Consider the following 27803-nt stretch of genomic DNA (forward strand, 5'->3'; position numbering starts at 1 on the left):
AATTGGAAAACATTATTAAAACAGTTATAGGTCAACAGTCTTGCTTTGCTTTAAGAATAATGCATGGAAATAAGTAGCTAAATCAACAGTCGGGTTTGTCTACAATGGATATTGATCACAATGAAATCCATTTTTAACAGTATAGCTCAATATTTGACTTCATACCGTATTGAGATTAACATGCAACATATTGTTGATAGTAGGAAACAGTTCAATGTAAATGCTCTGTATATTTACTGTAATAATTGTCTCTGGCTGAAATGCCCCGAGGGTAGCGGTGCAGACCTGATGACCATTGTCTTTCTTTGATATTTTAATCAGTCTGATGACACAGCTCTCCTTCCTGCTGCACATAGTACAGCTAGTATAAGCAGAGTCAGAGTAACAGATCAAAATTAAAGTCACACATTACAATTTGAAGACACAAAAAAAAGAAAGCATTTAACACACTGATAGAACATCTTCCCCCAAATTCTTATTTGATTTCTTTTTTTATTTTACCGTTATTTAACTAGGCAAGTCCGTTAAGAACAAATTCTTATTTACAATGACAGTCTACTTGTAAAGCACACACACACACACACAGTCTTTAAATAATTGTTTTCCCTGTCCAGGAACAGGAAGTGGAGAGCTCAGTCCAATGTCATTGACCTCACAACCTGATCCTTAGAGGCCCAAGAGGGAGTGAGGAAAGGAGACCGAATCAGACGAGCGGAGGTGAGAGATCTTCATCTGTGTCTGAAATAGAACCCTATTCTCTACTGTATAGTGCACTACTTTTGGCCAGAGCCTAGTAGTCAGCGACTAACGCGACCAGCTGAGCTCAGTCAATACTGAGCCAATAAGTGACCAACACAAAGAAGAAGAGAAAGAGACAGAAGGAGAAGAGAGAGAGACAGGAGAAGAGAGAGAGAAAGAGAGAGAGAAAGAGAGAGAAGGAGAAGAGAAAGAATACCGAAGGAGAAAGGAGACAGAAGGAGAAGAAAAAGGAGACCGGAGACAGAGAGATGGAAGGAGACAGAGAAACAAGGAGATAATTGACCTAAGTTGTGGTATAAAGAAGGGCTCCATATACAGTAGGAAGGGCTCTACTGACAGCACGGAACAGGGTTCCATTTGGACTTGGACATTCCTTGCACTGCAACATCTGTGTCTTTGAGTCCATCCACGGGGACAGGGCAAGGAGTCTCAGACAGACGTCTCAGCGTGTGTTTGGTGGGCCTGGAGAAGGGCTGTGATGTCAACGTGGGACCCCTGCTGTGCTACAGACAGGGCCGTGCGACCACGCTGGAGGAGGTGGAGACGAAAACAGGGAGATGAGAAAGAAAGAAGATCAATACTTGAGGTATGCACTATAAATCATTCTGGGTATGCTAAGTCAGTATTCCCTAAACCTCTCCTTGAGGAACCCTAGCTATTCCACATTGACATTCCTGAACTAGCACACCTGATTCAACAACTGAAGGGCTTGATGAATCAGGTGTGCTAGTACTGAAATGGGTGGGAGTACTGCAGGAGAGGTTTGGCACACACTATACTTAAGTATGCAACCATGCTAAACGACAGTCATATAAAATAAAAAATGTGAGAGAAAAGGGTATAGTGCAGATTTGCCAAGTGAATAAGAATTGATTCAATGAACACTGAGGATAGGCTGGAGTCAATTCAAAGCAGGAGGCCCTAAACTGAGAAAGCTTCGCTCTTATCCTCTACCAGTCTACGGGGAAAGTCGGACAGCGTACAGGGTTTCCCTTTTTATTTTTGCCCTCTTTCCCTGCAGATTTAGCGGATTAGTGATTAGCTTGTCAAAGCCCAGTGAGGTTTGCCTCAACAAAAGGCTTCATTAATCCACAGAGAGCTGAGTGTTATTATAGAACAGCCACTCACTGTCACTCTCAGCTCAATGAGTCACGGGGTGCATCCTAAACTGCACCCTATTCCTCGTTTAGTCCACTTCTTTTTAGACTAGGGCCCATAGAGAATAGGGTGCTATTTGGGACTCAACCGGGGTATTTGGGCTATCAAATGCTTCCAATTGCCTAAGCTGCTCTTTCAGCAAAGTCGCTAATTGTAGTGAGAAAAGAGGACTGACATCCTGTTAACATTGAGTCTTATAATGGCAAAATAATTAACTTGAGATGGTTGATAATTCTCCCCAAGAGTGTAGTTTGTAGTCTTATTCACTAGGTGGGGTAGGAGGTTGTTAGATGTATTGTTATTTCCTGAAGTTACCGTTGGCCTCATGGTGAAAACCCTGAGGCTTTCAGGGGGTGGTTGGATTGTGTGTGTGTGTTCTGTAGTGTATCCATCCAGCACTCACCCTGTCAGTGACGCTGGTGTCACACTCGGCCGCTTGCAACAGCAGCCGGGCGATGTGTGTGTGGCCTCTCTCGCAGGCGCACACTAGGGCCGTGGCCCCCTGGCAGTCCTGGATGTTGGTGTCGGCCCCACAGCGCAGCAGCAGACGCACCATCAGGCCCCGGCCATGTCTCACTGCTAGCATCAGAGCTGTTTGACCCCCCTGGAGGGAGAGAGACAGGCAGAGGGATGAGGCATGCAGAGAGAGCTGGCCAGGAGGCAGTTTGGGCAAATCCATCTTTAGTACAGAGGCTGGTCTTATAGGACAATGTTTTGTAGTGTGTTTACCCCCCATGTGGCTCAGTTGATAGAGCATGGCGCTTAAAAACGCCAGGGTTAGAAGACTAAGATGCCTGGTCCTACAGTACAATATGTACCATATAATAGAGTTAGGATGAAGTATGAGGTGTGTATTTGGGGTGTCGACAGAGGCAGTGACAGTGACCTGGCTGGCTTGAGCATTGACGTCCCCCAGCTCCATGAGCCTGCCGACCACCTCCATGTCCCCAGAGCTGTCCGGGGCCGTCAGGGAGGCCAGCATCACCGCTGTGTACCCCGCCTTGTTCTGAAGATCCACCTCACAAACACCTGCAGAGGGAACACACACTCATTTAGAAACGTGTATTGGACCATGTAGATACACTGTGGAACCATGTAGATACACTGTGGAACCATGTAGATACACTGTGGAACCATGTAGACACACTGTGGAACCATGTACACTACCGTTCAAAAGTTTGGGGTCACATAGAAATGTCTTTGTTTTTGAAAGAAAAGCACATTTTTTGTCTGTTTAAAATAACATCAAATTGATCAGAAATACAGTGTAGACATTGTTAATGTTGTAAATGACTATTGTAGCTGGAAACGGCTGATTTTTTCATAGAATATCTACATTCAGCTGTGCTAGCCTAATTGAAAAAGGGTTTTCTAATGATCAATTACCCTTTTAAAACTATAAACTTGGATTAGCTAACACAACGTGTCATTGGAACACAGGAGTGATGGTTGCTGATAATGGCCCTCTGTACGCCTATGTAGATATTCCATAATAAATCTGCCGTTTCCAGCTACAATAGTCATTTACAACATTAACAATGTCTACACTGTATTTCTGATCAATTTTATGTTATTTTAAACGGACAAAAAATGTGCTTTTTAAGTGACCCCAAACTTTTGAACGGTAGTGTAGATAGACTGTGGAACCGTGTAGATATCCCATACAGTGAGTTCTTATGTACACATACTGTCCTACCTTCACCATTCTCATAATAGTGTAATCATACACAGTGGTGCCTACCTGTGTCCAGTAGCAGGCTGACAATGGGGTAGTTGGTGTGAGACACGCTGTAGTGCAGCACTGTGTTGCCGTTGTCGTCTGCCATGTTAACTAAGAAGGGGAGGAGCGACGGCGTGGCCGTCCTCACCTCTCTGAGGTGCACAGACACCGTATTGGCCAGAGAGTCCTCCTCAGCCGCCACCCGGAACCAATGCTGGAACAGCACCACCAGGCCACGCCTCTGGGGAACAGACAGAAGATAACCGGGGAGTGTTAGTTAGTTTGGGGCTGGGACAAAAGCCTGCACACACTGTGGTCCACCTGGACTGGAGTTGCCCAGCCCTGCCATAGACTCTGATCTAAAATCAGTTTAACTGAAGACTTATTTCCATAATCCTTGAATATTTCAGGGAGAAAATGCGCACAGCAGATAGACATGTTAACGACGCTAACAGCAGATAGACATTTTAACGATGCTAGCAGCAGATAGACATTTTAACGATGCTAACAGCAGATGGACATGTTAACGACGCTAACAGCAGATAGACATTTTAATGATGCTAACAGCAGATGGACATGTTAACGACGCTAACAGCAGATAGACATTTTAACGATGCTAACAGCATATATACAGGTAACTGCCCAAATAATGGAAACACTTGAGTAAATGAGGGATACAAAGTATATTGAAAGTAGGTGCTTCCACACAGGAGTGTTTCCTGAGTTAATAAGGCAATTAACATCCATTCATGCTTCGGGTCATGTATAAAAATGCTGGGCAGGCCATTATTTTGTCTACCTTGGCTATGTCCCCATAGGATGACAACACTCCCATCCACAGGGCACGAGTGGTCACTGAATGGTTTGAAGAGCATGAAAACGATGTAAGCCATATGCCATGGCCGTCTCAGTCACCAGATCTCAACCCAGTTGAACACAATCAACAAAACCACCAACAAAACACCAAATTATGTATTTCCTCATGGAAGACTGGTGTCGTATCCCTCCGGTAGAGTTCCAGACACTTGTATAATCTATGTCAGGGTTCATTGAAACTGTTCTGGCTCGTGGTGGCCCTATTCAGACACTTTATGTTGGTGTTTCCTTTATTTTGGCAATTACCTGTAGATTTTAATGATGCTAATGAAAGTAATGAGGTGCATAACTATGCTCCTCTTCATTAAATGAAAAATTATTTCATCATTAACACACTGTGTTTTGGTAGTGCCTGCCTTATCTGTGTTGACAGCCATTCATGTTGAATAAGGCTTGTGTAATTAGGTTTGTTCCTATAGGCCTATGTCTAAGTGTATTTCTGTACCATGCGTACCATTTCATCATTGGGGTTATCCATGTTATCCATGTGATCGCTGACGAAATGACATGCTGCTATGAACTCCCCTTCTACAGCCTCCCTATGAGGACATAGAATCATCAGTCCCGTGAGTCCCATTCATATACTCTCACTAACGTCAATACGTTACAATAAAGATCGTCTTGACACTTTTCAAAATTATAAAATGAATATGCCAAAACAACTGGCAAATCATCTAATTGTATAATTCATGAACAAAATACAATATACTCAGTTCCCCTCACCTGTCTTGTTTGGGATCTGTGTTTGGATCTGGTTCTACTTCCATGGGTTCCTCTGGTGTTTTATCTGTCTTGTTCTGTTCCTCTGGTTCTGCAGCTTCCACATCCCCACCACTATCTGTCTGTTTGTCTGGTTCTGCAGTTTGAGTTGTCTGGTCCATCGGATCGGTTCCTTCCATCATCTCTTGACCTGGGCTTGGGTCTCCCTCTTTCTGGTATCCATGGTTGGAACCCCCATGGTCTGCAAGTTTCTCTGCCATCTCCCCAGGGTAAGGTTGTCCTTCTGGTTGTTGCTGTAGGGCTGACATGTCCTCCTTTGCATGGCTCTTACGATCCAAATCCTCATTTGGTGTTGTTTCAAAGCTAAATGCATATCAGTAGGAACCAATGTGTTTTGCCATTATACTATTAGGAAAAAAGGGTTCCAGAATGGTTCTTCAGCTGTACCCGTATGATAACTGTTTTTGGGTTCCATTTAGAACCCTCTGTGGAACCAAAAAGGGTTCTTCAGCTGTACCCGTATGATAACCGTTTTTGGGTTCCATTTAGAACCCTCTGTGGAACCAAAAAGGGTTCTTCAAAGGGTTCTCCTTTGCGGACAGCCAAAGAACCCTTTTAAGTTCTAGGTAGCACCTTTTTTCTAAGTGTGTACAGCCGTCCTGACAATCTAGCCATGTACATTGCCTTCAGAAAGTACTCATACCCCTTGACTTATTTCATATTTTTTGGTTACAACCTGAATTCAAAATGGTTGAAATAAAAAAAAATCTTACCCATAATGACAAAGTGAAAACATTTTGTAAATTATTTTGTGCAAATGAAATACAGAAATATCTAATTTACATAAGTATTCACACCCCTGAGTCAATACATGTTTGAATAATCTTTGACAATATTTGCACATAACTAGGCAACTAGGCAACTCAGGAACATTCATTGTAATCTTGGTAAACAACTCCAGTGTACACTGAGTGGACAAAACATTAGGAACACCTGCTCTTTCCCTGACAGACTGACCAGGTGACCAAAGCTATGATCCTTTATTGATGTCAGTTGTTAAATCCACTTCAATCAGTGTAGATGAAGGGGAAGAGACAGGTTAAAGAAGGATTTTAAAACCTGGAGACAATTGAGACATGGGTTGTGTATGTGTGCCATTCAGAGGGTGAATGGGCAAGACAAAAGATTTAAGTGCCTTTGAACGGGGTAGTAGGTGATAGCAGGTGTCAGGCACGTCGGTTTGAGTGTGTCAAGAACTGCAACACTGCCTGGTTTTTGACACCCAACAGTTTCCTGTGTGTATCAAGAATGGTCCACCACCCATAGGACATCCAACCATCTTGACACAACTGTGTGAAGCATTGGAGTGAATGTGGGCCAGCATCACTGTGGAATGCTTTCGACATCCTGTAGAGTCCATTACTGATGAATTGAGGCTGTTCTGAGGGCAACTCGATACTAGGAAGGTTTTCCTAATGTTTTGTACACTCAGTGTATATTTGGCCTTGTGTTTAAGGTTATTGTCCTTCTGAAAGGTGAATTTGTCTCCCAGTGTCTGTTGGATAGCAGACTGAACCAGGTTTTCCTTTAGGATTTTCCCCATGCTTAGCTCTATTCCGTGTCTTTTTATCCTAAAACAACTTCCTAGTCCTTGCCAATGACAAGCATGCCCATAACATGATGCAGCCACCATCATGCTTGAAAATATGAAGAGTGGTACTCAGTGATGTGTTGTGCTGGATTTGCCCCAAACATAACACTGTGTATTCAGGACATAAAGTTAATTTCTTCGTCACATTTTTGCAGTTTTATTTTAGTGCTTTATTGCAAACAGGATGCATGTTTTGGTATATTTTTATTCTGTACAAGCTTCCTTCTTTTCACTCTGTCAATGAGATTAGTATTGTGGAGTAACTACAATGTTGTTCATCCATCCTCAGTTTTCTCATATCTCAACCATTAAACTCTGCAACTGTTATAAAGTCACCATTGGCTTCATGGTGAAATCCCTGAGCTGTTTCCTTCCTCTCCAGCAACTGAGTTAGGAAGGACGCCTGTATCTTTGTAGAGACTGAGTGTATTGATACACCATCAAAAGTGTAATTAATAACTTCACCATGCTCAAAGGGATATTCAATGTCTGCTTTTAAATGTTTTACCCATTGAACCAATAGGTGCCCTTCTTTGTGAGGCATAGGAAAACCTGCCTGGTCTTTGCGGTTGAATCTGTGTTTGAAATTCACTCCTCGGCTGAGGGTACAGAGATGAGCTAATCATTCAAAAATCATGTTAAACACTATTATTGCACACCGAGTGAGTCCATGCAACTTATTATGTGAAGCACATTTTTACTCTTAAACTTTAGGCTCGCCATAACAAAGGGGTTGAATACTTATTGACTTAAAACATTTCATCTTATCATTTTTAATTTGTTTGTGAACATTTCCAAAAACATAATTCCACTTTGACATTATGGGGTATTGTGTGTTGGCCAGTGACACAGAATCTCAATTGGATCTATTTTAAATTTAGGCTGTAACACAACACAATGTGAAAAGTCAAGGGGTGTGAATACTTTCTGAAGGCCCTGTACAATAAATTTTCATAGCTAAACGCAGACTGTACCCAATTTGAGTTGCTGCACAGTGAGATCTTCAGGGTTAGTCATAAATTGGTCATACATTCAGAGGGTGATGCTCAAGTTAGTTATTTGTTAACAACATAAATGTCAGGGGTCTAGTGTCTTACCCTCCGTTCACACCAGCAAAGTGGAGGTTCTTTGACATCCGAGCACTCCCATTTCTCTTCATGATGGATTTTGGGACTGGGAGAGAAAACACCAAGATTAGGATTGCAAAGCTACTGGTAAAAGCTATGGTAACCTATAGGAACTCTGGTAATTTATACTTGAATAACTTTAAACAAATGTATTCATATCTATTATTCATATTGCCAATGTGTTTCTAGTGCCGAGGTTCCCAACCAGGGGAACTAGGACCCCTGGGGGTACTTGGTCTATCCACAGGGGGTACATGAGAAGACACATGTGACCATAGATCTACTGGTAAAATGAGGGGGTACTTCAGGTGTACTCCGGGCAGAGCAAAATTCAGTTGGTAGTACAGCAGCCAAAAAAGGTTGTGAACCACTGCTCTGGCCACATAATTCAAGAGAAAATAGCCTACTTAAATGAACAAAAAGCATCTAATGAACAATGGCATTATTTTCCATTAATTATGAGACTCTTCCAACTATTGACTTCTTACACAACTACCACCAGTTTGGCGCCAAAACATTTACAACAAAGACATATTGACATAGTAATATAAAAACAGTATAAAGGATATTTCATGCTGAAAGTCTCATATTAAACACCCTATGGTATTCACTAAGTTGATGGTCTATATTCATATTTAACATGTGATAGGGCCACACAGTGGGACAGAGATAATTACAGACACCTGTGATAATCTAAAGTACCCCCAAAAGACAATTTTTTTTTAAGGCGTAGGAATTGTTAAATCACACGGTCCCACTTTGAATACAACAACGGCTAAACAAACAACAACAACTAAAGGTTGGTGAAGCTCGAACCCTTTATAAAAAAAGACAGAATTGTAAATACTTTGCAAATTATTGTCATTTCAGGTGGGACCAACCACACAGTATGACATGGAAATAGACAGTCCTTAAACATACTCCATTATACATGGTTGGTAGCCTAATAACAATGGGACACTATGCGGGAAGTTTGATAACTACATATAAACTGTATTTATGTTAATTTCTTTGCTTTAATTAGACACACGAGTCTGGTAAGTTGTGTCCTCGGCAGCATTGAATTGTCTTTAGCACAAGAACAAAACAATTTCCCTGTAACTATGACCAAAGTGCTAGTACAAAGGTAGAGAAGGGAAGTACTTGTAGGAACTGTAGAGTCATTCCAATATGGCAAAATCTAAATTCTTCATAAAATACATACAGTATGAGAGAGTTACAGTCATCAATACACATCTATCGTGAATAAAGCCAGGCCAGCTATAACCATTCATTTACACTGCATCGTGAATTGTGGGTCTCAATGTGAGAGAGGCAAGGAAAGTTGTCTGTAAGTAGTCTCTGACATGGTAATGGGATTTTGTGTGCAGTAAATTCCTGTCATTGACTCATAAATCGGACCTAATCTTTCATGCTAGATGGAGAAATAGCTCAAAGCTACGAGTTAAATGTGCTGAGGTGACGTGAATGGCGTTTCAAAAGCATTGGGAATCGATTGTATTACATTATGACTGTGCTTTGAAATTCAAATGAGTTCGAAAATGTCTCATTTATTTAAAGACAAAAGAGCTCTGTTCTATAAAATAAACATTGGAATTCAATTTGCTTTATAAGGGAACCTGAGAAAATTATTCCTTGTTCCAAATAACTTTTCTTTTTATATTTAATTGAAAATATTTATTGTCAATGTAGACTGGCAATTGTTTTCCAGGTTCCCAGTCCTAGATCAAGTCTTCTCCTGGACTAGAAAGCCCTTTCAATGGAGATTCTTCATTGACTATACTTTTTAGTCCAGAAAAAAGGCTTAATCTGTGTTCTGGAAATCAACCCGAAAGACGTGTGAAAATAGGCTATACCTCCTTGAGAAACCTCTCTGTCACTGGATCCATGGATGTAGTAGGAGGAAAGAGTATGAACCAGACTCATCATCTCCTCCTGCAGTGAATTGACCTTGGGGTCTGGGTGCTCCAGGGCCTTGCCCCCCTCTGGTGCTGTCCCCCCACACAGACACTCCCACTGCTGTTCCAGGAGACACTGGATCCTCTTTACGTGGAGGGCTGCCACAGCTTGATCTATGCTCCCTGGGGGGGCTTCCTCCTGGGGCATGTGCTCCATGGGTACTGCTAGGCCTGGTTCTCTGACGGAGCAATGGACCACCGTTTTTGAACTGTGTTGACCAGCTCCAAGACTGTTCGCTTGGGCCTCCATCATGAAAGAGCTAGCTGAAACCCAAACTTGATCATCTTCTAGGTCCTCAATCTGAGTGCCTGGGTTTTGTCTATTTGTTCTAATGGTCACTGTATTTGTCGACAAAGCTTCTACATTCAAGCTTTCTCTAATGGATGTACCATGCACACCTGCTAAGACCCACCGAGAAGAATTCTCAGTCTGTTTTTCATCTTGCACCACAGGGACTCTTTCTGCTCTCCCCCAGTCCCCAGTGTTCCTGATCAGCTGGCACATCCTCTCATCGTTCCTCCGGCCCTCCTCCTGCTGTTCTCTCAGTAGCACGGTGGCCTTCTGGAGGTCCAGGCTGCTCTCGTGAAGCCTCTGCTCCAGCATGGCTACTTTGGCCTGCAGAGACGTCACTGTGAGAAGCTCATCCAGGTCTGTGCTTGTCCTCCATTCGTGTGTCTGGTTAGAGTCGTCATCGGTGACGTCATTGTTGGCGAGGAAGAGATTACTCTCTTTCCTGGGTCTTTTGAGGTCAGAGGTCACGTAAGAGTGGTCTTTGGCCCTGTTGGAGAAGGTTCGGGATGCGGGTTTGGGGTTCAGTCCAAGACGGAGCATCTCCCTCTCCTCCTGCAGGATGTATATCTGTGCCTTGAGCTCTGGGATGACCCGGACCTCCTCCTCCAGCTTGCCCATGTGCTCCAGGGCTTCATTGAGTCGGCGCATGGTTCCAGAAAAATCCTGGTTGGACTGACAGTTGGACGAACGGTCCAGGGAGTAGAAGATGTCTTCCGTGGAAGTGTCCCTTCCTCTGAGATGGTCTCTGGAGCTTCGGAGACTGGCCGGGTTCTCAGTTGACTCTGAACCTTTCCTTAGCAGGACGGTGAGAGGCAGGCTGGAGGCCCGCAGGAGATTGGGCCTGATGTGCTCCCCCAAGGGCTGCTCATCAAAGGCCCTGATACTGGCTTCCATCTCTGCCACAGACTTGTATCCTCCAGGGGAGGCTGGCGATCTGCCGTCATAAGCCCAAGAGCCATAGCCTTGGTGGGGGTTGGGGAGGCGAGACCTGGAGGCCAGAGCTCCAGTGGAGCCCCAGGCGTTAGGCTGGTAGCCATGCCCAGAGAGATTGAGGTTCCTGGGGAGAGTGCTGGGCCTCTGCCCCCTGCTCCGGCGCTGGATGGGGACCCTCTTTATGGTGTTGCCCTTCTCGATGTCGTCAACGTACTTGAGGAAGTCCAGGTCCAGGCTGAAGCCATAGGGCGTCTCCACAGAGTACGGAGGAGGCTTCCCCTTCACCCTATTCTCTGGGGCTTCGGGCCCATTTCCTAAAAAAGGATTGCAGTGTTTCTATACTTGTTATCATAGCATTGATACATAATAAGCACTATAGTGTGTGGAGCATAAATGTGTTTAGGAATTATCTAACAAACATTTTGCTTCATATAACTATCAAAAAGGTAGCCAATTTTCATTGATACATTTGATATGATATATTTTTAAAGCTGTTACCATTTTGTTTGTCCGTCATTGTCAGGCCTTGTTTTTTAGCACATTATATGTCTGTTGGTAGTCTGAGTGTCAGTTTCAGCTCTCTGGCCAACCTCTACAGGCGTTGTGACTCTTTTCTCGTGATGGAAAGCAACTTGGCTGCCTGGCAAGAGAGAGCAAACAGGGGACAGAGGAGGAGGGTGAGAACATTTGTAGATTGTTGTTGTTAATGTCTCTGTTGTGTGTTCTAATGTCTCTTTTCTGTGTTCTAATGTCTCTTTTCTGTGTGTTCTAATGTCTCTGTTCTGTGTTCTAATGTCTCTTTTCTGTGTGTTCTTTACTTCTGGTATTTCCAAATGAGGACTCGCCCTGGATTTTCGAGTGAACAGCTGATCATGAACTTGTGGCAGTAACATTGACTTCTCACTCACTCACTCACTCACTCACTCACTCACTCACTCACTCACTCACCTGCTTCATCCATACATCAGAATTAACCCTACTGACTTGCGTATAACAGTGAAAGGCCTGATGTTCCCTTGATTATATCAGCCTTGACATTTCTAACACACCGGCCCATTATTTTGTTCCCTTGATTATATCAGCCTTGGCATTTCTAACACACCGGCCCATTATTTTCCCTGAGGCCCCCATTATTAGCCATTTAATGGACCAGCCCATCTGGTAATTTCCCGAAATGCCAAATGGCCAGTCCGCCCCTGATTATAGACCTTCAGTCCAAATACAGATCTCAAAATAACTCCTAGACGGTTGAGACCAATAGCCAGGGAACCCAATACACTCCTACATATAAAAATGTCTCTCCTACTCTCTCGGCCTCCCTGCTTTCTCTGTTTCTCTTCCTCAATATATTTCTCTCCTGATAATTCTCTCCTTCAACTCTCTTTACTTATTCTACATTCTCCCCTCTTGTCCTCCAGCCATATTGTCTACTTTTAATCTATCCTGACCACCCATATCTATCCATCTCACTCTTCTTTTAATCTATCCTGACCACCCATATCACTCTTCTTTTAGTCACTCCCCTCTTCCAAAGCGTCCTCCCTCCTTCCCCTCTATAACCCTAAACCCCCCTCTCTCTTCAGACCCCTCAGTGGGTAGGTGCTAGACTCTAAACCCCCTCTCTCTCCAGACCCCTCAGTGGGTAGGTGTTAGACTCTAAACCCCCTCTCTCTCCAGACTCCTCATTGGGTAGGTGCTAGACTCTAAATCCCCTCTCTCTCTCCAGACCCCTCAGTGGGTAGGTGCTAGACTCTAAACCCCCTCTCTCTCCAGACCCCTCAGTGGGTAGGGGCTAGACTAAATCCCCTCTCTCTCCAGACCCCTCAGTGGGTAGGTGCTAGACTCTAAACCCCCTCTCTCTCCAGACCCCTCAGTGGGTAGGTGCTAGACTCTAAACCCCTCTCTCTCCAGACCCCTCAGTGGGTAGGGGCTAGACTCTAAATCCCCTCTCTCTCCAGACCCCTCAGTGGGTAGGGGCTAGACTCTAAACCCCCTCTCTCTCCAGACCCCTCAGTGGGTAGGGGCTAGACTCTAAATCCCCTCTCTCTCCAGACCCCTCAGTGGGTAGGTGCTAGACTCTAAACCCCTTCTCTCTCCAGACCCCTCAGTGGGTAGGGGCTAGACTCTAAACCCCCTCTCTCTCCAGACCTCTCAGTGGGTAGGGGCTAGACTCTAAATCCCCTCTCTCTCCAGACCCCTCAGTGGGTAGGTGCTAGACTCTAAACCCCCTCTCTCTCCAGACCCCTCAGTGGGTAGGGGCTAGACTCTAAACCCCCTCTCTCTCCAGACCCCTCAGTGGGTAGGTGCTAGACTCTAAACCCCCTCTCTCTCCAGACCCCTCAGTGGGTAGGGGCTAGACTCTAAACTCCCCTCTCCCTCCAGACCCCTCAGTGGGTAGGTGCTAGACTCTAAACCCCCTCTCTCTCCAGACCCCTCAGTGGGTAGGTGCTAGACTCTAAACCCCTCTCTCTCCAGACCCCTCAGTGGGTAGGTGCTAGACTCTAAACCCCCTCTCTCTCCAGACCCCTCAGTGGGTAGGTGCTAGACTCTAAACCCCCTCTCTCTCCAGACCCCTCAGTGGGTAGGTGTTAGACTCTAAACCCCCTCTCTCTCCAGACCCCTCAGTGGGTAGGTGCTAGACTCTAAACCCCCTCTCTCTCCAGACCCCTCAGTGGGTAGGTGCTAGACTCTAAACCCCCTCTCTCTCCAGACCCCTCAGTGGCTAGGTGCTAGACTCTAAACCCCCTCTCTCTCCAGACCCCTCAGTGGGTAGGTGCTAGACTCTAAACCCCCTCTCTCTCCAGACCCCTCAGTGGGTAGGTGCTAGACTCTAAACCCCCTCTCTCTCCAGACCCCTCAGTGGGTAGGTGCTAGACTCTAAACCCCCTCTCTCTCCAGACCCCTCAGTGGGTAGGTGCTAGACTCTAAACCCCTCTCTCTCCAGACCCCTCAGTGGGTAGGTGCTAGAGTCTCTGGCCTCTTGGAGGACCACAGTGACAGCCACACGCAGCCACAGACCCAAACAATGTCAGCTATGCAGTAAACAGAGAAACACCACTGACTGAACAGTCCCGCTGTGAATGACGCCCTACACACAGGCGATAAGCACAATAACAGGCGTGCACACACACACACACACACTCTCCATGCATACAGAACATACTGTGCATACATTCATAAAGATCACTTACATACATGTGCACACTACTGTAAATAAAATAAGATAAACTGGACAGTTTTTATCTCCATCTCTTCATTCAAATACTCAATCACGAACACTCTTACTGACAGTTGTGGTTGCTTCACGTGATGTATTGTTGTCTCTACCTTCTTAATGTTTGTACCATGTTTTGTGCTGCTACCATGTTGTGCTGCTCCCATGTTGTATCGCTACCATGCTGTGTTGTCATGTGTTGCTTAATCCCAGCCCCCGTCCCAAAAGGAGGCCTTTTGCCTTTTGGTAGGCCGTCATTGTAAATAAGAATTTGTTTTTAACTGACTTGCCTAGTTAAATAAAGGTCAAATACATTTAATAAAAAATATACTGTGTCAATGGAATGTATTGACACACAGTTCTTGTTACACACACACACAACGTGTGACCCACAACAATCCACACACAACCTGTGACCCACAACAATCCACACACAACGTGTGACCCACAACAATCCACACACAACCTGTGACCTACAACAATCCACACACAACGTGTGACCCACAACAATCCACAGACAACCTGTGACCCACAACAATCCACACACAACCTGTGACCCACAACAATCCACACACAACCTGTGACCTACAACAATCCACACACAACACACAACGTGTGACCCACAACAATCCACACACAACGTGTGACCCACAACAATCCACACACAACGTGTGACCCACAACAATCCACACACAACCTGTGACCCACAACAATCCACACACAACCTGTGACCTACAACAACCACACACAACCTCCACACACCAACACAACGTGTGACCCACAACAATCCACACACAACCTGTGACCCACAACAATCCACACACAACCTGTGACCCACAACAATCCACACACAACGTGTGACCCACAACAATCCACACACAACGTGTGACCCACAACAATCCACACACAACCTGTTACCCACAACAATCAACACACAACGTGTGACCCACAACAATCCACACACAACCTGTGACCCACAACAATCCACACACAACGTGTGACCCACAACAATCCACACTTAACCTGTGACCCACAACAATCCACACACAACCTGTGACCCACAACAATCCACACACAACCTGTGACCCACAACAATCCACACACAACCTGTGACCCACAACAATCCACACACAACCTGTGACCCACAACAATCCACACACAACGTGTGACTTATTCCTTATTCCCCAGGCTACACACATCATCGCTGACACCAATTGCCCCCCAGTATAAACAAACAATACAAATCAGAGTACAAAGGTAGATGGAGACATTGTGGTGCCAGGCCTTTTCACTGAGATGAAAGTAGTCTTTGAACACCTGATCAGGCCTGGGGCTGTGTCAGCAGAGGGTATAGACCAGGGCACGCAATCTTAATGTTCACAGGTGACTGTTGACAGAATACTCTAGTATCTTCAATGGGGTGAAACAAACAGAGACATCTTAGGAAGGAAAGAGAAAGGGAAATGTCAATCAAAACACACTGTCTTAGGAGTTAGTGAAGAGAGAGAGAGCAGGGTGTTGACTGAGACGCTCTGTTACCTCTAGATACTAAACTGTACACACATGTCTATCTATTCTGTGGTGTGATCAAGTGATAATGCCCGAGAAGCAGATGATTGGAGGATATAATGGTCCGGATGTTGTTAACCCCGAGACGGAATGCCGCATCTAGGATGAGGCCGCTGTATGAAGCTATGTACTGTACATGACTGTTCCCATTGTAACGGCCTTAAACTAACACATAGGCACCTCCTCAAGCGGTTCAGATGTCTTGGCTTAAGGTGTTGGCTTGACATTTGCTGGATCTTGGTTCGAGTCTTGGTCGGACTTCCCCCAAACGATTTGCCACACTGTGGTGCATAGCTAATTAGAAACTTTAACTGTGGTGCATAGCTAATTAGAAACTTTAACTGTGGTGCATAGCTAATTAGAAACTTTAACTGTGCTGCATAGCTAATTAGAAACTTTAACTATGGTGCATAGCTAATTAGAAACTTTAACTGTGGTGCATAGCTAATTAGAAACTTTAACTGTGGTGCATAGCTAATTAGAAACTTTAACTGTGGTGCATAGCTAATTAGAAACTTTAACTGTGCTGCATAGCTAATTAGAAACTTTAACTATGGTGCATAGCTAATTAGAAACTTTAACTGTGGTGTATTCATGGGTTTCATGTTTTTTCACAATATTGTTTTGGACTGATGCATTCTAATCAATGCAGATTTCATCAGAAGTGCATTATTGTGGCTTGGCAATACAATGACATTTCAAAAGGAGGCAAATAATTAGTAGGACATCATCATGATGTCGCCAGATTGACTTTGGTCAACTATGGTGTTATAGCTACAGACATGACTTTAACTATGGTGTTATAGCTACAGACAAGACTTTAACTATGGTGTTATAGCTACAGACATGACTTTAACTATGGTGTTATAGCTACAGACATGACTTTAACTATGGTGTTATAGCTACAGACATGACTTTAACTATGGTGTTATAGCTACAGACATGACTAACTATGGTGTTATAGCTACAGACATGACTAACTATGGTGTTATAGCTACAGACATGCCTTTAACTATGGTGTTATAGCTACAGACATGACTTTAACTATGGTGTTATAGCTACAGACATGACTTTAACTATGGTGTATAGCTACAGACATGACTTTAACTATGGTGTTATAGCTACAGACATGACTTTAACTTTAACTATGGTGTTATAGCTACAGACATGACTTTAACTATGGTGTTATAGCTACAGACATTAACTATGACTAACTATGGTGTTAACTATGTGTATAGCTACAGACATGACTTTAACTATGGTGTATAGCTACAGACATGACTTTAACTATGGTGTTATAGCTACAGACATGACTGACTTACAGACATGACTTTAACTATGGTGTTATAGCTACAGACATGACTTATGGTGTTATAGCTACAGACATGACTTTAACTATGGTGTTATAGCTACAGACATGACTTTAACTATGGTGTTATAGCTACAGACATGACTTTAACTATGGTGTTATAGCTACAGACATGACTTTAACTATGGTGTTATAGCTACAGACATGACTTTAACTATGGTGTTATAGCTACAGACATGACTTTAACTATGGTGTTATAGCTACAGACATGACTAACTATGGTGTTATAGCTACAGACATGACTTTAACTATGGTGTATAGCTACAGACATGACTTTAACTATGGTGTTATAGCTACAGACATGACTAACTATGGTGTTATAGCTACAGACATGCCTTTAACTATGGTGTTATAGCTACAGACATGACTTTAACTATGGTGTATAGCTACAGACATGACTTTAACTATGGTGTTATAGCTACAGACAAGACTTTAACTATGGTGTTATAGCTACAGACATGACTTTAACTATGGTGTTATAGCTACAGACATGACTGTGTTATAGCTACAGACATGACTAACTATGGTGTTATAGCTACAGACATGACTAACTATGGTGTTATAGCTACAGACATGCCTTTAACTATGGTGTTATAGCTACAGACATGACTTTAACTATGGTGTTATAGCTACAGACATGACTTTAACTATGGTGTATAGCTACAGACATGACTTTAACTATGGTGTTATAGCTACAGACATGACTTTAACTATGGTGTTATAGCTACAGACAAGACTTTAACTATGGTGTTATAGCTACAGACATGACTTTAACTATGGTGTTATAGCTACAGACATGACTTTAACTATGGTGTTATAGCTACAGACATGACTAACTATGGTGTTATAGCTACAGACATGCCTTTAACTATGGTGTATAGCTACAGACATGACTTTAACTATGGTGTTATAGCTACAGACATGACTTTAACTATGGTGTTATAGCTACAGACATGACTTTAACTATGGTGTTATAGCTACAGACATGACTTTAACTATGGTGTTATAGCTACAGACATGACTTTAACTATGGTGTTATAGCTACAGACATGACTTTAACTATGGTGTTATAGCTACAGACATGACTAACTATGGTGTTATAGCTACAGACATGACTTTAACTATGGTGTATAGCTACAGACATGACTTTAACTATGGTGTTATAGCTACAGACATGACTAACTATGGTGTTATAGCTACAGACATGCCTTTAACTATGGTGTTATAGCTACAGACATGACTTTAACTATGGTGTATAGCTACAGACATGACTTTAACTATGGTGTTATAGCTACAGACATGACTTTAACTATGGTGTTATAGCTACAGACATGACTTTAACTATGGTGTATAGCTACAGACATGACTTTAACTATGGTGTTATAGCTACAGACATGACTTTAACTATGGTGTTATAGCTACAGACATGACTTTCACTATGGTGTTATAGCTACAGACATGACTTTAACTATGGTGTTATAGCTACAGACATGACTTTAACTATGGTGTTATAGCTACAGACATGACTTTAACTATGGTGTTATAGCTACAGACATGACTTTAACTATGGTGTTATAGCTACAGACATGACTTTAACTATGGTGTTATAGCTACAGACATGACTAACTATGGTGTTATAGCTACAGACATGCCTTTAACTATGGTGTATAGCTACAGACATGACTTTAACTATGGTGTTATAGCTACAGACATTACTTTAACTATGATGTATAGCTACAGACATGACTTTAACTATGGTGTTATAGCTACAGACATGACTTTAACTATGGTGTTATAGCTACAGACATGCCTTTAACTATGGTGTATAGCTACAGACATGACTAACTATGGTGTTATAGCTACAGACATGACTTTAACTATGGTGTTATAGCTACATACATGACTTTAACTATGGTGTTATAGCTACAGACATGACTTTAACTATGGTGTTATAGCTACATACATGACTTTAACTATGGTGTTATAGCTACAGACATTACTTTAACTATGGTGTTATAGCTACAGACATGACTTAAAACTATGGTGTATAGCTATAGACATGACTTTAACTATGGTGTTATAGCTACAGACATGACTTAAAACTATGGTGTATAGCTATAGACATGACTTTAACTATGGTGTTATAGCTACAGACATGACTTAAAACTATGGTATTATAGCTACAGACATGACTTTAACTATGGTGTTATAGCTACAGACATGACTTAAAACTATGGTGTATAGCTACAGACATGACTTTAACTATGGTGTATAGCTACAGACATGACTTAAAACTATGGTGTTATAGCTACAGACATGACTTTAACTGTCTTTGTACTTAAAAAAAAAAAACGTAAACACTTAACATAGGCCAGGCCCTGTTGTTACCTCACATCCCAGCAATAAGGCCTTACATTATGCCTGGGAAGAAAAAACTTCAACTTGCTCAATTTTCCATTGGCTCAACTTACCCCATGGCCATTGGCTCAATTTACCCCATGGCCATTGGCTCAACATACCCCATGGCCATTGGCTCAACTAACCCCATGGCCATTGGCTCAATTTACCCCATGGCCATTGGCTCAACTTACCCCATGGCCATTGGCTCAACTTACCCCATGGCCATTGGCTCAACTTACCCCATGGCCATTGGCTCAAATTACCCCATGGCCATTGACTCAACATACCCCATGGCCATTGGCTCAATTTACCCCATGGCCATTGGCTCAATTTACCCCATGGCCATTGGCTCAACTTACCCATGGCCATTGGCTCAACTTACCCATGGCCATTGGCTCAACATACCCCATGGCCATTGGCTCAACTTACCCATGGCCATTGGCTCAACTTACCCATGGCCATTGGCTCAACATACCCCATGGCCATTGGCTCAACTAACCCCATGGCCATTGGCTCAATTTACCCCATGGCCATTGGCTCAACATACCCCATGGCCATTGGCTCAACTTACCCCATGGCCATTGGCTCAACTTACCCCATGGCCATTGGCTCAACTTACCCCATGGCCATTGACTCAAATTACCCCATGGCCATTGACTCAACTTACCCCATGGCCATTGGCTCAATTTACCCCATGGCCATTAGCTCAATTTACCACATGGCCATTGGCTCAACTTACCCCATGGCCATTGGCTCAACTAACCCCATGGCCATTGGCTCAACTAACCCCATGGCCATTGGCTCAACTTACCCCATGGCCATTGGCTCAACGTACCCCATGGCCATTGGCTCAACATACCCCATGGCCAGTGGCTCAACTTACCCCATGGCCAGTGGCTCAACTTACCCCATGGCCATTGGCTCAACTTACCCCATGGCCATTGGCTCAATTTACCCCATGGCCATTGGCTCAACTAACCCCATGGCCATTGGCTCAACTAACCCCATGGCCATTGGCTCAACTTACCCCGTGGCCATTGGCTCAACTTACACCAAGGCCATTGTCTCAACTTACCCCAAGGCAAACATTTAGATTATATTAGCCCACACAGCTATAAGTACAGTATGCACATTCAGGCTAGGTTTAGGTCCTAATATTAAAATGTATAGAGACCCCAACTGATGTATTGAACAATCTTAAAATGATCTACTTTGTTTTTGATACAAGTATCATCTTACAAAATATATTCATTTGACTTGATGAAAATACGTTTTTTTTTTTTTTACCTAGAGACAAGGATGGCTCAAATTACCCCTTTGGCTCAACTTACCCCTTTGGCCTAACTTACCCCACTCTCCCCTACTGCAGAACAATAAACAATAAACTGTCCGCTGGTGTGGATGCTCGTCAATGTTTATAGTTACAGTATGTATAATTTATCGCTATAGTTATCGTCCTTGGTGTGTATGGCCCTTAAAGCCTTTTCCCCATTGTAAAGGTATTCAAAGAAAGAAGTCTCAATATTTTTCAATGGCCATTTTGGGGCCAATTTGAGGGCTTTGTTTCTCTTCCTGTTCCCACCACTGTTCTGTCCTGTGTATAAATGCATTGGTTTCTCCTCACATCGTTACAAACCAAAAATCTCCAGCCACAGCATTCTTGACTAAAAACCGCAAATTAAATTTGAACTCATGACACTGTTAAAACGGTCGCCTCTCTCTGATATGTTCTAGAACACTAAGGCCACCATTTTAGTTTCTGGTTTATGATATGTTCTAGAAAACTAAGGCCACCATTTTAGTTTCTGGTTTATGATATGTTCTAGAACACTAAGGCCACCATTTTAGTTTCTGGTTTATGATATGTTCTAGAACACTAAGGCCACCATTTTAGTTTCTGGTTTATGATATGTTCTAGAACACTAAGGCCACCATTTTAGTTGCTGGTTTATGATATGTTCTAGAACACTAAGCCACCATTTTAGTTTCTGGTTTATGATATGTTCTAGAACACTAAGGCACCATTTTAGTTGCTGGTTTTAGATATGTTCTAGAACACTAAGGCCACCATTTTAGTTACTGGTTTATGATATGTTCTAGAACACTAAGGCCACCATTTTAGTTTCTGATTTTAGATCCATAATGGGGACACAGACACATTTATTTTTGATATGGTCCCAGATCTATTTGTATTAACACCTATAATGTATGGTGACACTGACCATTTTAGTTGCTGGTTTATGATATGTTCTAGAACACTAAGGGCCACCATTTTAGTTGTCGTAGAAGACATAAAGCTGTCATCAACATATGAGTCCAGAAGATTCCTGGTATCTCAGCTGTTCCTGGACTGGTTCCTCTGATAAGATCAGATGTTCTAGAATCAGCAGTTGAAGCAAAACAAGCACCATTTTAGTTGCTGGTTTTAGATATGTTCTAGAACACTAAGGCCACCATTTTAGTTACTGGTTTATGATATGTTCTAGAACACTAAGGCCACCATTTTAGTTTCTGATTTTAGATCCATAATGGGGACACAGACACATTGTTTAGATTTTTGTTCCTAGAACACCAGTTAGCCTGGTCCCAGATCTATTTGTATTAACACCTATAATGTATGGTGACACTGACCATTGTTGGCAATGGTAGAACAGAAGGTCATGTGTTAGTTTTGCTCTGTAGTCAGTGTACTAGTTACAGGCATGACTACAGATGCATCCCAAATGACCTCCCTTCCCCATTTGGTGCACTACTTTCAATCCATAGGGCTCTGGTCAAAAGTTGTGCTCTAGATAGGGATTAGGGTGCCTTTTGGGACGTACTCTACAACTGGAGGGCGCAGTGACTTTCTCATCTGTGTTCTGTTGTCAGGAAAAGGGATATTTTCTTCCTCCACTTTGGCCATGCTGACTATGTGGTATTTCCAGTACATAACTCTATTCCTTGTCTTCTATTTGGAGTTGATTTAGAAACTCAAGCCAACTTGTTGGACTCCAACCGCCCCTAACCAACCACTGTCTTTCTCTTCTCCCAACTTCCTGTATCTGTCACTCTCTCACACATGCACTCTTTCTCTCCCTCCATCCAGTTTGATTCCCTGTGGTTCTGTAGTGTTCTAATGTCTGTATTCTGTGTTCTAATGTCTCTTTTCTGTGTGTTCTAATGTCTCTGTTCTGTGTTCTAATGCCTCTGTTCTGTGTTCTAATGTCTATGTTCTGTGTTCTAATGCCTCTGTTCTGTGTTCTAATGTCTCTGTTCTGTGTTCTAGTGTCTCTGTTCTGTGTGTTCTAATGTCTCTGTTCTGTGTTCTAATGCCTCTGTTCTGTGTTCTAATGTCTGTTCTGTGTTCTAATGTCTATGTTCTGTGTTCTAATGCCTCTGTTCTGTGTTCTAATGACTGTTCTGTGTTCTAATGACTCTGTTCTGTGTGTTCTAGAGAATTTAGATCATTCTGCTATCTCTTCAACATTTTGAGACCTTTGCTTTTGACATGGACTCTGCCTGTTCATGGACCCTGCCTGTTCATGGACCCTGCCTGTTCATGGACCCTGCCTGTTCATGGACTCTGCCTGTTCATGGACTCTGCCTGTTCATGGACTCTGCCTGTTCATGGACTCTGCCTGTTCATGGACTCTGCCTGTTCATGGACTCTGCCTGTTCATGGACTCTGCCTGTTCATGGACTCTGCCTGTTCATGGACCCTGCCTGTTCATGGACCCTGCCTGTTCATGGACCCTGCCTGTTCATGGACTCTTCCTGTTCATAGACTCTGCCTGTTCATGGACTCTGCCTGTTCATGGACTCTGCCTGTTCATAGACTCTGCCTGTTCATGGACTCTTCCTGTTCATGGACTCTGCCTGTTCATGTATGTGGATGATGCTGCCCTCTTGGTTTTACATTAGAATGAGAAGATATACTAAACTATATCAAATCCAAAACCATATGAAATCCATACCAAACCATATGAAATCCATACCAAACCATATGAAACCCATACCAAAACATATCAAATCCATACCAAACCATATGAAATCCGTACCAAACCATATGAAATCCATACCAAACCATATGAAATCCGTACCAAACCATATGAAATCCATACCAAACCATATACAGTGCCTTGCGAAAGTATTCGTTTATTTTTTAACCATTCCATTGTAGATTTTGCTTTATGTTTTGGAACATTGTCTTGTTGGAAGACAAATCTCCGTCCCAGTCTCAGGTCTTTTGCAGACTCCATCAGGTTTTCTTTCAGAATGGTCCTGTATTTGGCTCCATCCATCTTCCCATCAATTTTAACCATCTTCCCTGTCCCTGCTGAAGAAAAGCAGGCCCAAACCATGATGCTGCCACCACCATGTTTGACAGTGGGGATGGTGTGTTCAGCTGTGTTGCTTTTACGCCAAACATAACGTTTTGCATTGTTGCCAAAAAGTTCCATTTTGGTTTCATCTGACCAGAGCACCTTCTTCCACATGTTTGGTGGGTCTCCCAGGTGGCTTGTGGCAAACTTTAAACAACACTTTTTATGGATATCTTTAAGAAATGGCTTTCTTCTTGCCACTCTTCCATAAAGGCCAGATTTGTGCAATATACGACTGATTGTTGTCCTATGGACAGAGTCTCCCACCTCAGCTGTAGATCTCTGCAGTTCATCCAGAGTGATCATGGGCCTCTTGGCTGCATCTCTGATCAGTCTTCTCCTTGTATGAGCTGAAAGTTTAGAGGGACGGCCAGGTCTTGGTAGATTTGCAGTGGTCTGATACTCCTTCCATTTCAATATTATCGCTTGCACAGTGCTCCTTGGGATGTTTAAAGCTTGGGAAATCTTTTTGTATCCAAATCCGGCTTTAAACTTCTTCACAACAGTATCTCGGACCTGCCTGGTGTGTTCCTTGTTCTTCATGATGCTCTCTGCGCTTTTAACGGACCTCTGAGGCTATCACAGTGCAGGTGCATTTATACGGAGACTTGATTACACACAGGTGGATTGTATTTATCATCATTAGTCATTTAGGTCAACATTGGATCATTCAGAGATCCTCACTGAACTTCTGGAGAGAGTTTGCTGCACTGAAAGTAAAGGGGCTGAATAATTTTGCACGCCCAATTTTTCAGTTTTTGATTTGTTAAAAAAGTTTGAAATATCCAATAAATGTCGTTCCACTTCATGATTGTGTCCCACTTGTTGTTGATTCATCACAAAAAAATACAGTTTTATATCTTTATGTTTGAAGCCTGAAATGTGGCAAAAGGTCGCAAAGTTCAAGGGGGCCGAATACTTTCGCAAGGCACTGTATCTATCCCATCCATACCAAACCATATGAAATCTATCCCATCCATACCAAACCATATATCTATCCCATCTATACCAAACCATATATCTATCCCATCTATACCAAACCATATATCTATCCCATCTATACCAAACCATATGAAATCTATCCCATTCATACCAAACCATATATCTATCCCAAACATCTATACCAAACCATATGAATCTATCCCATCCATACCAAACCATATCTATCCCATCTATACCAAACCATATATCTATCCCATCTATACCAAACCATATATCTATCCCATCTATACCAAACCATATATCTATCCCATCTATACCAAACCATATATCTATCCCATCTATACCAAACCATATATCTATCCCATCTATACCAAACCATATATCTATCCCATCTATACCAAACCATATATCTATCCCATCCATACCAAACCATATATCTATCCCATCCATACCAAACCATATATCTATCCCATCTATACCAAACCATATATCTATCCCATCCATACCAAACCATATATCTATCCCATCCATACCAAACCATATATCTATCCCATCCATACCAAACCATATATCTATCCCATCTATACCAAACCATATATCTATCCCATCCATACCAAACCATATATCTATCCCATCCATACCAAACCATATATCTATCCCATCTATACCAAACCATATATCTATCCCATCTATACCAAACCATATATCTATCCCATCTATACCAAACCATATATCTATCCCATCCATACCAAACCATTTAACATCTATCCCATCTATACCAAACCATATATCTATCCCATCTATACCAAACCATATATCTATCCCATCTATACCAAACCATATATCTATCCCATCTATACCAAACCATATATCTATCCCATCCATACCATACCCCAATACCAAACCATATATCTATCCCATCTATACCAAACCATATATCTATCCCATCCATACCAATACCATATATCTATCCCATCTATACCAAACCATATATCTATCCCATCCATACCAAACCATATATCTATCCCAAACCATATATCTATCCCATCTATACCAAACCATATATCTATCCCATCCATACCAAACCATATATCTATCCCATCTATACCAAACCATATATCTATCCCATCCATACCAAACCATATATCTATCCCATCCACACCAAACCATATATCTATCCCATCTATACCAAACCATATATCTATCCCATCTATACCAAACCATATATCTATCCCATCCATACCAAACCATTTAACATCTATCCCATCCATACCAAACCATATAACATCTATCCCATCCATACCAAACCATATATCTATCCCATCCACACCAAACCATATATCTATCCCATCTATACCAAACCATATATCTATCCCATCCATACCAAACCATATATCTATCCCATCTATACCAAACCATATATCTATCCCATCCACACCAAACCATATATCTATCCCATCTATACCAAACCATATATCTATCCCATCTATACCAAACCATATATCTATCCCATCCATACCAAACCATATTAATCCATCTATCCCCATCCATACCAAACCATTTAACATCTATCCCATCCATACCAAACCATATATCTATCCCATCCATACCAAACCATATATCTATCCCATCTATACCAAACCATATATCTATCCCATCTATACCAAACCATATATCTATCCCATCCATACCAAACCATATATCTATCCCATCCATACCAAACCATTTAACATCTATCCCATCTATACCAAACCATATATCTATCCCATCCATACCAAACCATATATCTATCCCATCTATACCAAACCATATGAAATCCATACCAAACCATATATCTATCCCATCTATACCAAACCATATATCTATCCCATCCATACCAAACCATATATCTATCCCATCCACACCAAACCATATATCTATCCCATCTATACCAAACCATATATCTATCCCATCTATACCAAAAGATATATCTATCCCATCCACACCAAACCATATATCTATCCCATCCATACCAAACCATTTAACATCTATCCCATCTATACCAAACCATATATCTATCCCATCCATACCAAACCATATATCTATCCCATCTATACCAAACCATATGAAATCCATACCAAACCATATATCTATCCCATCTATACCAAACCATATGAAATCCATACCAAACCAAATATCTATCTCATCTATACCAAACCATATATCTATCCCATCCATACCAAACCATATGAAATCCCATCCATTCCAAACCATATATCTATCCCATCCATACCAAACCATATATCTATCCCATCTATACCAAACCATATATCTATCCCATCTATAAATCTATACCACCATATATCATATATCTATCCCATCCACACCAAACCATATATCTATCCCATCCATACCAAACCATTTAACATCTATCCCATCTATACCAAACCATATATCTATCCCATCCATACCAAACCATATATCTATCCCATCTATACCAAACCATATGAAATCCATACCAAACCATATATCTATCCCATCTATACCAAACCATATGATCCCAATCCATACCAAACCAAATATCTATCTCATCTATACCAAACCATATATCTATCCCATCCATACCAAACCATATGAAATCCCATCCATTCCAAACCATATATCTATCCCATCCATACCAAACCATATATCTATCCCATCTATACCAAACCATATATCTATCCCATCTATACCAAACCATATGAAATCCCATCCATTCCAAACCATATATCT

General features: G+C 42.3%; 1 protein-coding gene across 1 annotated transcript in view; it reads right to left on the reverse strand.

The window, feature by feature from the left end:
* The window catches only part of LOC139375849 (KN motif and ankyrin repeat domain-containing protein 4-like), a 30599-nt gene continuing 2796 nt past the window's right edge, over positions 1-27803 (reverse strand). Inside the window, exons 2-10 of the mRNA XM_071117772.1 lie at positions 11693-11834; positions 9868-11508; positions 7982-8057; positions 5237-5596; positions 4968-5052; positions 3659-3878; positions 2804-2946; positions 2321-2521; positions 1-1287 (exon numbers count right to left, since the gene is read on the reverse strand). Coding sequence (XP_070973873.1) covers positions 1189-1287; positions 2321-2521; positions 2804-2946; positions 3659-3878; positions 4968-5052; positions 5237-5596; positions 7982-8057; positions 9868-11508; positions 11693-11711 — 2844 coding nt within the window. The 5' untranslated portion in view covers positions 11712-11834 and the 3' untranslated portion in view covers positions 1-1188. The remainder of the gene's footprint in view (positions 1288-2320; positions 2522-2803; positions 2947-3658; positions 3879-4967; positions 5053-5236; positions 5597-7981; positions 8058-9867; positions 11509-11692; positions 11835-27803) is intronic.

This window comes from Oncorhynchus clarkii, chromosome 20 (genome assembly GCF_045791955.1).
Source record: "Oncorhynchus clarkii lewisi isolate Uvic-CL-2024 chromosome 20, UVic_Ocla_1.0, whole genome shotgun sequence".
Lineage (NCBI taxonomy): Eukaryota > Metazoa > Chordata > Actinopteri > Salmoniformes > Salmonidae > Oncorhynchus > Oncorhynchus clarkii.